At 35.6% G+C, this 14,562-nt stretch overlaps 1 protein-coding gene across 1 annotated transcript in view; it reads right to left on the bottom strand.

Annotated features, from left to right (window-relative positions):
- ADGRA1 (adhesion G protein-coupled receptor A1) overlaps positions 1-14,562 on the bottom strand; it is a 274,315-nt gene that overhangs the window by 139,891 nt on the left and 119,862 nt on the right. Inside the window, exon 7 of the mRNA XM_027908838.1 lies at positions 2,019-2,232. Within this exon, the coding sequence (XP_027764639.1) occupies positions 2,019-2,232 (214 nt within the window). The remainder of the gene's footprint in view (positions 1-2,018; positions 2,233-14,562) is intronic.

The raw sequence follows: 14,562 nt of genomic DNA, 5'->3' as shown, positions 1-14,562 counted from the left end.
ACTTGGCCAATGTTTTCTCATTTTAACATGAAGAGACAATACATGTCTTTATATTAAAAAACAATCATTTACTTCAAAATAGTATGTTTTTAAGAGAAGTTTCAAAAGTATGTGTCTCTCATGCCTTTAATAAGTTAATTTTGATCAGTGCCTTTATCAAGGCAGAGGCACAACTGCTTGGATATTAGCATTTTGACTGCATAAGCACCATGCTCTACAGTAAATGCAGCGTTGATGCCCTTTTATCTTTTGAAGTGAAACATACAATGCAAATAAATGAGAAATTAAAATGTTGCACGCTTTTAAATAGTTGTTTGAAGATTTTGATTTTGATTCAAAAAATATTTGACTTGGACAAGTAGAAGTATTTTTCCAGTCTATAAGATGTGACGACATATTTAGAAAACATTCTTTCTGAATGTGCATATTTCACATCCCAAGTGCATACTGCACCAGAAGTATCAAGGTCACCTACTAAATGGCACAGTAAATGGCAAGGTAGGTAGGAGATCAAGCATTCTTATTAAAATATTTCTATGGTGGACAATGACTTTTATTTTATAGTCTGGCAAAAAAAAAAAGTAATGTAAGGTAAAATTCAGTCAAGCTACTTCCAAATTAGCTTTTTAAAAAGGAATAACTATTTTGAAAACAATCCTGGACAATTTATTTCACTTTATTACTATGCTCTACAAATTGCTTATATACTGCAAAATATAATTCAGTTGAAAAATATAATGAAGTGATTAACAGCATGTCTTTTAATTTTGAAATAATGGAAATAGGAAGAACATGTTTTAATTCAAGTGACTTGGCAATTATATAATAGCTCATGCACTTGCCATTACTATATTAATTGGTCTAATAGTCCTTTTCATTACGGTTAGAGCCATACACATTGATATTAGAAGAAAGTCAGTAGCTGTGAGAATAGGTCAGATCTGTGCCTCTAGATCTATAGGACTCCAAAAGGGGTCAAATAATCAGTGAGTAGATAGAATTAATAAAGCCAAAAGACCCCAGTGGAGAGGAATTAATTTGACTCCCTTCATAACTTTTATTTGATAGTTCAAGAAGCATTTCAGGTCAATTATATTAATAGAAACTGGTTGAGTGAAAAGACGTTAATGATTATCCAGAGCTAATTAGCATAGCTATTTTCACTCCATCTTCTACAAAGAGAAAGGCAGAACATAGACACAGAATCAGACTCTCTTTTTTGATCACTGATGGAAATTGGCAGAGGACAAAAGGATTCGTGCAACAACTTAGCAGCTTTTAGTGACAAGCCAATACTCTATGATGAAAACCAAAAATAAACACTGAAATTTATAATAATTTATTAAATAAGATTTAAAAGGGAAAACTGAAGCAACACTGGAACAACGCAGTCATTGCCAAATATTAGTTTTTACTTCTTTTATAGAAGTCTATTCTACTTCATTCCTCTTGCACTTTTCACATCAGCAAACGTGTCTGTAGATCTGTGTCTCTCAAGCACACCAAGGCACACAGACGGTAAAAGCCACAGAAAAATGAGAAATATTCAGTAAGAAACAAATATGAGATTAGCCAACTAAAGACTATAGGATCTAGTATATTGGAACCTACAAAAACTAATCCTAGCCTTTTAAATAGATCGTTCTTCACAGGTAGATCACAACTCAAACTTCTAGACTGTGTCAGGAAGCAGCAGTTTGGCCGAGTCACTCTCATATGCTACTAAAGCTATTCTAAGTTCAGTTTCTTCTCACAGTTTACTATGTAAGAAACTGGTTTTGTCTGTTTCAAACCCATATCTGATCAAATCTGAATACTTAGACAAAAAATGTACAATCTGGAACCACAGTCAATCATAGCCATGAAAAATCTCTACCTCTGTATGCTCAGATTCAAGTGTGCAATTGAATTGCTTCAAACAGAACAACTCGTGATGCACGATTTTATGAGGCTTATTGCAAGTGCTGACTCTACTCACCTTGCCTACAAGTCTGACTATTACAAGGGGTATATGTTACCGTGTAATTAAGCAGCAGTCATGAATGATGCTGTCCTCCACAAATATGCCACTCTCTTCATCTGTTTCGACCAGGCGACCAGCATGGTACCAATGTACTTGGGTGGTATTGTCAACGTATGTTGCAGTACACTGAAATGGCAGGCGGTCTCCATGAAAAACCACTTGTCTTTGTGATGGGATCAGCTCAAAAAGAGGAAGTTCCAGAGGCCCAGCTGCAGGGAAAACAAAAAAAAACTCACCATGAATTCTTATGAATATTGTAACGTCAACTAACTGTATACAATTCTAGCTTCTTAGATCTTCATGTTAAAATTCTAATATAAAAGATGTGACCACAAGACCACAAACTACCCACTACCCACTGTGTTGTCAGTTGTAGAGATCACATTTCTTTCACTGGTGTGAGTCTAGATTACTAGAATATCTACAGAGAATAGGTATTACAGAACAGTTCACAGAATGGATGAGGTTGGAAGGGATCTTTTGAGATGCTCCAACCCAGCCTCCTTCTCAAGGCAGGATGCTTTACTATACAAGTACACAGAATAAAAAAAAAAAAAAAAAAAAAAAAAAAAAAAAAAAAAAAAAAAAAAAAAAAAAATCAGTCTTCCAATTAAAGAAAAGATACAGCTATTAATATAGGTAGTTATATAGGTAGTTAATATTTATAAGACCCCTTTAATGTCAATAGATGAAATGCCTACTCTGCTCCAGAATGAAACTTACTGTCTAGAGAGCCTAACTAAATCCCAGTGCTTAAGATTTGGCTAATAATAAGACTAATAGAAGTTAAACTTTCCCCTAAAGTTCAACTGTCCCTATGATTTTTCATTTTCCTGCTCCTTCTGCCTATTCCACAAGTCATCTTTACTCTCTAGATTTTTCATTAACATTAAATATTTATCTTAATAGCTCTTTTTAACTTTTAAAAGTTGAATGCATTTTACCATCTTCTTTAACATTAATTTTATCTCTCCTGTCTTTCCCTAAGAAATGCCCCAATAATGAGAATGTTGCATATTCTAAGCAGACTGTTACAAAAAACAGCTGCCATAATCACAAACCCAAATGCCTAAACAAAACTGAAAAATAAACAGCACTGTAAATTTGGAAGGTGTATGCATTTTTGTCCCTGATGAAAAGTCTGCTAATTTCATAAATTTGACAGGGATTGAAGGTTACTTTCTTCGATCCTACAGTCTCTCTAGAGATTGATTTTCTAGACAGCGTATGTTTTCTTCCCTTTTTATTTCTAGATCCCAAAGCTACCTTAAAACAACTTCTGTAAAATATTTTCTATATATGATGAGATTACTGCTATTTCTTTAAATTCATAACAGAAAATTGAAAAAGGGCATTTTAGGAAAAGAATAACAAAAATAGAGGCCCTGCATCTAGAGAAAGATGATAATCTTCTTTGGAATAATAAGGAAAAAAGGAAAACTTTATTTTCTTTTTTCTGATATAGTCTTAGGCAGGAGAAGAAAATCACTACCACTGCTACTTTGCTATCACTGCACACAATTCTAATGGTAATGAAAATACTAAAGACTCACAAATATGACTGATGAACACACTACCACGAACATCCTGCACAACAGTTCCTATAATACAACCTTTTCACCTCAGCCTTCAACATCAAAACAATTAACTGAGCCTGGGTCACTTGTTAACTTCACTATTGCAATCTCATCTTAGTCCTCATCTTGCACCTTGGTTATTTTCTAGCTTGATGAGGAAAGAGTATTTTTAAAGCCAGTTTTTCTTCCTTATTTCCCTTCTGTTTTCATTTAAAGGCCTCTCATCATTAATATCAATCCATCCTACAGGGTTGTCAGATGAAAGGTCACCCTTCCACATTTGTACCATTAGTAACTTTCCAAAACATCTATTTTTCTGACAAGTACTTTTTTTTTTTTCCATTTCACTGCTCACCATTTTATCTTCCTTAAACTTTCTCCTCAATATCCTCCATTGCCCATAACAAACACTATGTCTATCCAGATTGCAAGCCATAATAGCTGCAGCCTTGGTTTTGGTCATTTACGTTACAGGTTTTTAACCAGAAGATGGAGAGAATCTCTCTTTCCAAAAAGTTGCAATTTTTGTGTTGCATTACGAAATAAATTACGAAATTAAGGAAAAGAAATGAAGTACAAATTTAGCCATAAATTAATGGTATCATTACCCAAACAGAAAAATTAAGCATACTGTCACAAGTACAACAGCAATATATACTACTCACAAAACTGAGGATGTTTTATCTTGTCAAATGGTTTTGGTCATGCAGTAAGTGACACATTGTGTCATGAGGCTATGAAGTAGAAGTGTGAACTATAGTATCAATAGCTGTAAGTCAAGCTAAATAACTTGCCTGGCACATGGATGTAGTGTAAAACCATCACTCTCAATTTATCTCTGCCTTTAGCGTGAGTCTCTAAGGCTCTCTCATTATCCCTTCCATTGCCAGCCTTGAGGATCATCAAACCCAGAAATGAAGTGTTCTGTACAGATTTTGTCAATTAATGATCAAAAGTAAATGAAAACTTTTTTTACTGCAGTATGTAAAAAGTGATTCTTTGATTGAGATCTGCCACATCAACAGTGATTGATTTCTCTTTACAAATCCTTCTAAGTAGAAATAAAGATGCAAAACTAATTAAACATCCTTTGGTTTACCATTATATGAAGATATCCTCCTGACCAGCATCGAGAATGTACATAATTGGGTTGATAAAACTGACAGATAATGCTGAAAATTCATTTTCAAATTAAATCTAGTAAAATTTCTATGGATTATGACATCTGCAGACTATGGAAGATACAACTTCAGTACTTCTTAAGTGTAAACCATCTGCTTTTAATCTCTGTGATCTCCACACAAAAAATTATTACCAGGATCAATCTTCAGTTGTTTTCCAGGGATAACCATGATTTAAATGACTGAGGTTGGTTCTGCAACTATTACTCATGCAAAAGTTCCAGTTAACTTCTGTGACACACTTTACAGATATGAGGATTAATTGCATCAATAAGAGGTTCAGGATTAGGGCCAACACCCTTTATCCCAAATGGCTATAAAATGATTGTAGAGTTCCATCAGCATCAGCTGGAAATACTTATTTTAAGTCCATAATCCAACAATCTTTCAAATTCAGAATAAAAATAAAAATATTAATGCTGTACATGCATTTTCTAGCTTGACTTCGTGAATAAAGTAAGAAGTAAGAAATTCTGTAAGTATTGGGAATGATTTTGGCATTGATTTGACAGCACTTCAAATTTAACAGCTCTGGCAAGCCGATCTCTACACAATAGAAATTTTTTCTTTGATTATGTGATTATTAAGGACTAAATTGGGATTACTAAAATTTGATTACTAAATATATGTAAGGTCTGATGCTCATATTTGTGCTTGTGTGTATGGCAGACAAAACAGCCTCATAAGAACAAAAAGTTTACTACTGTATGTTGAGAGGAGAGGGAGCAATTTATGTGGATTTTCTTTATTTTTTTTTTTATACTTGAAAAATATTCCAAGATGCTCCTTCCAAGACAATCCACTCTGTTGCCCTCAAGTTTGGAGCCAGCACCACCATCTGCAAAATGAGAGGTTTGACTCTCCTACAGACATTTAGATCATGAGCTGATGGAGTGTTTCACAGTTTTTACCTGTCTTGTCTTTCCAGTCAGCACTAAAACGTGATTGCAGCAGAACACCACAGGAATCACTGATTGCAGCATGAATCTAAAGGTCTAACCCATCATTACAGTAATTGCATCTTTTTCGTTATCTTTCACTTCTCAGCAGAAAAGGGTTTTGTTGACTGAAGGCCAGACCCTTTATGCAATCTAGTCCTGTATTTCAGATTAGCTCTGGACTAGAATACTGAGGATATACAGAAGAGGAATCCAGTTACACAAATAACTCTGAATTGGAATATCACTTCAGAGTCTTTTCCTATATAGAAAGTATATCCCTGCATATTTTAATTCAGGCAGAGCCCCAAGATGTTGAAAAAGAAAATAGAAATTATTTTAACAATGATTAGTTAAAATAAAAAAAAACCAGCAAGGTGCACTGAAGCTCTAACAAAATGTTCCAATGCACATGTCTTCAACATCTTTACAAACCAATTTGTCTCACACACAAGTACACATACTAAATATTTCCTGTCTCCTTTACAATTCAGTTCTCAAGAATTTAAAAGTATTTTAATTTCCCATCTAATTTTGGTCTTTTTTGTTTTAAAAGTTGGAAAGGAGAAGAATGTGCAGGAAATATTGCCATTTGATACACATGGAACAAAAATGCTTGTAAAAAGTCATAACATAAAATGCATTTCTACCTGTATTTTAGTTACATTTTTAGGTACACTGTTATTTTATGTAGATTGTGGACACTTGTAATGGACACTACCGTCTTCTGGGTGAATGATCAAAATCAAATCTGTAAGCACAGAAGCTGGCCCCTGCAGTAGATTTCTCTAAACACCACAGAAAGTTGGCTGGTCACTGGCCACCATGACCAGCACAAAGTACTGGAGAAACAGTGTCCTATCTCCAGCAACCTTTGCTGCATTTCCTGCTGCATAACCTATAACCTGAGCAGCACAAGTCTACAGCTCTGAGTGCATAAACCTGGTTACTACGTTAGCACATTCTGCTGCTCAGTTTACCATAAGCATAGTTTTCTGCTAAATGTTCTCTGGTCCTCATTTACCGGCTTTGTTTGATATCAAAAGTTTTCATACAACCAGAAACAGAAAAATCCACAGGTTTCTCCAGGCTGCCCACACATCAGTTCAGTATTACAGTGCTCATGTCTCAGGATACATCAGTGACTTCTGTTAGAAAATTCTGTTTGCTACAAGCCAGAGTCTTGGCATTTTGCTTCTTTTTAATCACTTGATTTATTGTATTGCCAATGGGCTTTTTATTTGAACTGAGCGCGCCCACAGAGTGCGGCACATCCTGCTGACAAAAGTGTGAGTTAGAGCTCTAATATTTGTATACAGTCTCAGTGGGAAAGAAATGTGCATGGAAAGCACAGTGGGGGAAAGCTGGAAGTGAGGACAAAGCAAAGGAACCAGTCCAAGATAAAGGACAGATGAAAATGAGGAAAAACAAATTGAAAAATGTTAGTTAAAAATCTGAATTGCTGACACAGCAAATTATATCTGTTGATATTTACTGAATGGAACGGAAGAAAAGGGCGTGATCTGAATTGCTCTGAAGGCCAGCTCTGCCAAGAAGGGGAGGTGCCAGTACACCAACGCCAATTCCTGTATTGCAAAATTTGCTGGCGGTAACGAAAGGTTTGGTGCAGAAGGTCACAGACAGCACCATATGCCAAGGAAGTCAAGAATGAATATAGAACTGTGGCCAAGCTTCAGTTTTAATAAAAGCTATGCCTGGCTCCAATTTCAACATAATATCAAAAAAATACAGATGCCAACATCTATTAAACACAGCAAAATAAGATAAGTCTTTTGGGGTTGGGACAAGAAAGCTTTGTATCATATTCATTTTCCACTCACTGCAGAAAAAGTGGAGCTTCTGTTTGTATAACAGCTTCTTATTTCCACAAGCTTCACAATGCTGGCAGGGCAAGACATATTCCACACCATTTTATCAGTCCCTTTCATTTTCATACATGCTTTTCAGACAGGAACATCAAGTAAGTTTGGTTTTTTTGGATTTCCTTTGCAGCATATCCTAATTAAACTATGGGGTTATGTTTCTTTTGTAATGCTAAGTGCACTGAAATGGTAGCCACTAACTAAAGAGCAAGACTTCTGACACATATCCTGTTTTACTCAAAGTTGCAAATTCTGTATTGTGTTTTACTCCTGCAAACTTCTATAAAGCCATCAAAGGAGATAAGCAATAGTAAATGTAGGATTTCCCGTAAGTTAGAAGTACAGTGAGCCCAGGCTGCCACAGTCCACTGCTACTGGTGCTTCAGTTACCTGGGTTAGTTAACCTCATAAAGATACTCAGTATCTACAAAAAAGATTAAATTCAGTGCATATACGCCAAGATGAGCTACAATTATAGCTTTGGATGAGCCGCTAAGACTCACTTGGCTCTATAACTTATCTGATTTATTTAATTAAAACAATATATACCTACATGAAAACTAAAAAAGTCTGAGCTGGTAAAAGTACGATTCAAATCTCATCACTTTTAGCAAATCCAAGTAATACAGGTTTCATCCAGCACTCAGCAGGTAGATGACAAAGTTATTTAACCTGTCTTTGACTAGAGGATTTCCCCCACAGATTTATAAGGCCCTGCGAAAATAAATTATCATTTTTGCACTGGTTCCAGGGAGTGATGCATGTTGTGCCAATTACAACCATCTTAAGTGAAGAAGCAGTGGCAAAATCCTTTCTTATTTACTGCTGATAGCAGTGATTTACTTGATAAGAAAGTATAGGCAGTGAAATACAGAGGTGGTAGGTTCCACTTAATAGTATCTAATATAAATGTCAGCTGTCATGAGATTTTAATTTGTAAAATGGTAACAGTTATTTTAAAGATTTCCACAATATGATATTCCAGGTTTTGGTCCAATTAAACAAATAAAAGATTGCATTGTCTTGCACTGGCAAGGAATTTAAAAGAATGGGCAAATAGTTTTTTCATCACCGACTTCCTTCTTATCAAATAAAAGTGCTTGCAACCTTTCAATTTCTTATTCTCAAATTGTCCCAGAAGTCTACTTTAGGAGCATTTGATTATTTGCCACATGCTGAAACGTGAAGACCATGACATATTGACAACTATGGTACTGAAAGATTCATCAGCACAAATTCCCTCACTGGCAACAGTCAGAAGCCATTGTTAGAAAGCTAATTTCGATTCTCAGATTATCCTTATGGTAAGCAAGCTGGCAGGCTCATGGCTTTGCATACTCATTAGAACTTGCAGTTAATAATAATGGCTGAGCAGTGGCAAGGTAAAGCACCTACCTCTACAAAATCATAGGAGTATAGAATGATTTGGGTTGGAAGGGACCTCTAAAGGTCATCTTGTCCAACCCCCCACTGCAATGAGCAGGGACATATTCAATTAGACCAGGCTACTCAGAGCCCCATCCAACCTGACCTCGGAATGTTTCTAGGAATAGGGCATCCACATCCCTCTGGGTAGCTTGTTGCCAGTGTTTCACCACCCACACTGTGAAAAACTTCCTCCTTATACCTAATCTAATAGACCCTCTTTTAATTTAAAACCATTACCCCTCGTTCTATTGCTATGGGCCCTACTTAAAAAGCCTGTCCACAGTTTTGTTATAAACCCTTTTTAGGTACTAAGGATGCACTAAGGTCTCCTTAGAGCCTTCTCCCCTGCAGCTGAACAACCTGAACTCCTTCAGCCTTTCTTCATAGGAAAGGTATTCCATCTCTCAAATTATCTTCCTAGCTCTCCTCTGGGCCCACTGCAACAGGTCCAACAGGTATCATCAAATATATTGTTTAGCTTTATCTAACTGAAAAGTGCAGTGGTAGCACTCATCTTTCCAAACCCTAAACATACCTAGATACCTTCTTTTTATTTCCATATCATTACTGCACACTCAGATCATGGAAAGATCAGGCATTGGAACAGGCTGCCCAGGGAGGTGGTGGATTCTCCGTCCCTGGAGGTATTTAAGAAGAGACTGGATGTGGCATTTAGTGCCATAGTCTAGTAACTGTGGTGGTAGTGGATCAAGGGTTGGACTTGATGATCTCAGAGGTCTTTTCCAACCCGTCTGATTCCACAATTCTATGATTCTAAGATGGTAGCAGGAAGGTCTCAAGAGTGGCAGTGATAGCAACTAATTGTCCAGAGTCCATCAGGCTGCATGAGTACTCATCTATGTTGCCAGAATGGCAAACAAAAAAGAAATGTGAAAATCATAAAAGATGCTGAACAAGTGACAGTTCTGTTGAAGTATTAAATTCTTCCATTCCAAACTCCTCTCAGCCTAGCTGACAGTGTTAGAAACAGCAGCTTTCAACAGACATTTTTATACAAGCATTAAAGAAAGTGCTGTATGATGAAATGTGCTATAAAAATGTGAAATATCACTATGGTATATTCCACTTAATTAAAAGAGAGGTTGTTAGGGCAGAAGCTTTATAGAGAATTTTCCCATGAGAACAATTTAGATTAATTACAGCAAACTCTAATAAATATTTTTAACTGGACAATATTAACACAGGTTTTGTAAAGAAGCTTATATAATTTTATCTAGAAATCATTAGTATAAAATTTAACCCTAGTCTTTTAAAGTACATATTACCATATTAAGAATAAAGAATCTATCTTAGGGGATACTCCATGGGTGGCAGCCAAGGCTGTCTGTCTTAGAACTGCTTTGCTCAGGAGCAACTTGCTTTTGGGAATGGCCAGTCAGAGGCTTTATTTCACTGCTATTCTCATTACATCTTAGCTAATTTTTCCTTCAATTATTTTGCATGCTTTTTGGAACAAGTAGTCAAAGATGATGTAGAAAATAAGACAGAGCTGTACATTAAAATCCTCTAATGTAGTGTTAGAGTAAGCTATGGTAAGAAAAACAACTTGGGTTCATTTCCAGCATCTAAATCACCAAGATTTCAGGGTTGAACTGTTCTGTTGAACTGGATTTTCATGTGTGAGCACAGACGCAAGAAATACATAGTAGTAAAACTTATCCTCAACTGACCATTTTAAAACTTCTACTATTCCCTGAGATTTAACTGTTATTACCTTGGTGCCCCCAACTCTGCAGCAGTGTTCTGAATTCCCACTAAAGTAATTAGATAATAATGTTTAATATTAAATGTAGAGCAACATATTCTTCCCCCCCCCCCATTTTGAGACTGATCATGCTAGAATGAGAAACCTAGAATTTGCAACCAAAAGGTTAAAGCACTGTTTGTTTTATACTACCAAATTATAGTATGGAAACCAACTTTGATATACAAAATGGCAACTCAGCTCTGGCAGAAAATGAATCTACCTCATCTAACTTTGAAAGGTCCAAAATATAGTTACATCACTTGATTTATAGGCATTCTGTTATTACATAAATTTGGTTATTAAAGAAAATAATGAACTGCCAACACTGTAAACCAGAAATAACTGGAAGATCATTTAAATATTGCTAATTGCATCACTATCCATATCTTGCAAAACCTAATCCCATGAAAGGTTACTAATGCAACTATTCCTATTTCAACATAATTAGAACTATTCATATGATTAGGCACTCCCTGCAGAATTGGAGCTGAATTCTTGATCCTGCATATTCTTGAAGACAATGATGCTCTGCATAAATGCAGCAAGCTATTCGTGAACTGCCAAGAAACTGCAGGACTGAAATCTAAATCTGGACAATTAATCCATCATTCCTTGTACTTGAGATTGTGAGTTTAGTCAGTTTACCTCGCACAGTTCAATATTTACATTGTGTTAATGTAGCAAGAATGACTTGTAAATTAAGAAAGAAATGGTTGAAACCATAATCTCAAGGCCATCCCTAAGTTTAAGTAAGTAACAAATGAGATCCAAACAAAACAATGTTTGGTGTACAGAGAAATAAATGAAGAATAAATGTTCCTTGTTAACTTTGAGCCAGTATTTGTTATTGCAATATATTTTATATATGAAAGGAAACTTTTAAAAACAGTCTCTGTGCAAATACATACATTTGTCATTTTAAGACTCGAACAGCAATGTAGGTATTTCATTTTTGGCACCAGAAATTTGAATCTCATTTCTCAGCCAAACATGTCTAACACAAAATGATTGATAGTATTCTTAAAAACTGACACAGAGAGTGAATGCATTCAGCTGATTTCAGTTTAAATTTAAATGTTGAAAAAGCCTCCTTTCAAAGACACAATTCCCCAAAATCTATTTTTTTCTTTTCTAAGTATTTTAAAAGTACATATTTCTTTCAAAGTTCTTACTATTGGACATTGCACACTTCTACAAGTGAAGGGAAAACAATGTGCAATTACATCAGGTAAAATGATAAGGACATTTCAAGAAATATTATACCTAAAACAACACTATTCCATAGTTGCTGAGAAAACACTTAAAGTCACACTGTGTAGTAAGAATCTATGTCAAGGAAAAAGAAAGATGCTTAAAAAAATTAAAGTAATTTACAGAGGAAGTATAGAATAAAAAAGTTCTCTTTTTTCCCAATGGTATTACTCTAATTGACTTGAAATGTCTTGAATGTTCTGAATTTTTTTGTGTTGTAGGTAAGATTGAAAAAAAAAAGTTACTTATGAAAACAGGCTAGGGAGCTGCATGTGGACTGAGAGAAACATGCCTTAATGTTCTGCTGATACTTAAGTAGGAAGTAACAATGAAAGTACTTCCTACCTTCATATGTAAAAGGTTGAATCTTAAAATGGACAAGAAATCTCTAAGAACACAACTAGAATGAGTGCATAAAGAATATAGTTTTTTCTTCTTTTTTTTTTGCTTTGCACAAGTTTTCATGTGAATAGGTACAGAAAATCAGAGTAAAAAGCCATTTTAACCTGACTGTTTCTTTGGGGGAACAGATACTCTGATTCTCAGTGAAGTGACACAAACTACAAAAGACAAGGGGCTGGTTAAGTACAAACAAGTCCCTAACAACTATATCTCCTCCCTCACAGTGAATTATTTACATTTTCTATGAAACATTTAAAGAATTTTATTGCAGAATACAGATTTCAGAAAAAGATTTATCTCTTTGATTTTTATCCCTCCCTTTGAAGTGGCCTTCCTAGGTAAGGAATCTATCGGACTTAAAAAACCCACATTTCAATAATGTTTTATGAGCTAGAGCTTGCTAATTTCACTCATGAGTTAACACTTTAGGGCAGTTTACAGAATTCAGTGACTGAATAACTCAAACACTCTTGGACCCTCACAACTTGCACATATTATCTTCTTTTCTCATCTCTGTTTTCAGTAGGATGGATTTTTGTTCTTCTGCAGTGTTAACACTTTTCTCTGTAGAGAGCCTCCTAAGGCACACCAGAAACTCTAGTTCTGTATTTTGAGTGCTCACTCCTTGCCATCCCTAGTGAAAGTCCTAATTGACTGTTAAAGCTATTAGTAAATTACGGACCAATCTAAAGAATTTCTCACTAAAATTCCATTGATCACAACCAACAGGTGCACTACTCGTGAACAGAATACATATTTTGCCATAATACACACTTTCGAAATAATATCCTGTAATAACTCCTCTAAGCCATGTGAAACACTCTACAGTTGATTTTCATGAATAGAATTCAAACCGAGCTTCTGGGCACTGAAGCACTGGGTACTACACCTCTGAAAAACAGGCTCCTGAGACTAGGGAGGAACCCTACCCCCATTACAGTAGAAGAGACACTACCTAAAACCAGACACTATCTCAGCCATGTTAATATAAGAAAGGAAAATGACTCAGCTGAGGTATTTTGTTTTGTAATTTGCCATTACTCTGGGCTTTTCAAGTTCTTTTTTCACCGTATTTCCCCCCGAGACTGTGTCCTAAGTGAATGTATCTAACATTTGCGCTTGTATCTATCTCCTGACCTTGGAAGTTTCTTTGCTGAGGATAGTATAAGAACATGTACTAATACTAATTTTGCTGATTGTGTCTGCTGCCTCCCCTGGTTATTATTATTTCAATGGCATGGGTTTTTCAGAGATGTGCACAATGAAGATAAATAAATAATGCTGAATCTTAAAACTTCTTTTAACTCTTGCAATACAGTCGAATGTTGAAGCAGCTCAACGTGGAAGGAGATCTTTTCCCATTCAGTACAACACGGCTATTAAGGAGGTGGTAAAAAAAACCCTTTACTATGCAGAAGCAAAGTAAAGATATAAGTAATTGATTAATTTCTTCCATGGAAAAGACTTGAGCGTAGCTTTACATCAACACAGAGAAAGAGGGTAAATATGGTTTTCGGCGATTACATTTAGCCAATATCTCGTGAAAGGGTCAGACTCAAAGTGCCAGAACAAGCTTTGCTAACATGGCCTGAGAGCCACTCAAGACTGTTAAATGATTGCTTTATCAGGCTTTCTGCCAGATTGCCTCATAGCAGACAGTTAGGGAAGGTAAGGACAACAACAGGAAAGTTGACATGCGGCAGAACCAGCTTGCCTGAAAGTCCTGTGATGAGGTGATGCAAATGTATCATAGCAAACAATCTGGCTGAATAGAGTGAAATTACTTGGGAAAAAAATCTAGATGTTTCTCTACATTTAGATTTCCTGAGGACTGGCAAGATACTACCTCTAGTTCTTTGAACCTGTCTGCTTTATAGGCCCATGCAACAATACCATGACCAAGATTAGGACAGTAGACTATACAAACCTGAAAAGCTATTGACACCAAAAAAAGAACAAAACTTATCTAATCACTGCATGAAAAAATGCATAATGACAAAGAATAAAAATATAAGTTATTATCAATTAATGCAATAAACTCTAAGCAAAAAACCCAGATATCTCAGTATCCTTTTATATTTTCCTTTGAAGCAGTTGCCTATTTAATTAAA

This window comes from Empidonax traillii, unplaced genomic scaffold, assembly GCF_003031625.1.
Source record: "Empidonax traillii isolate 1590-97213 ecotype Southwest subspecies unplaced genomic scaffold, ASM303162v1 scaffold27:size3997909, whole genome shotgun sequence".
NCBI lineage: Eukaryota > Metazoa > Chordata > Aves > Passeriformes > Tyrannidae > Empidonax > Empidonax traillii.
This window is presented reverse-complemented; position numbering and strand designations above follow the sequence as displayed.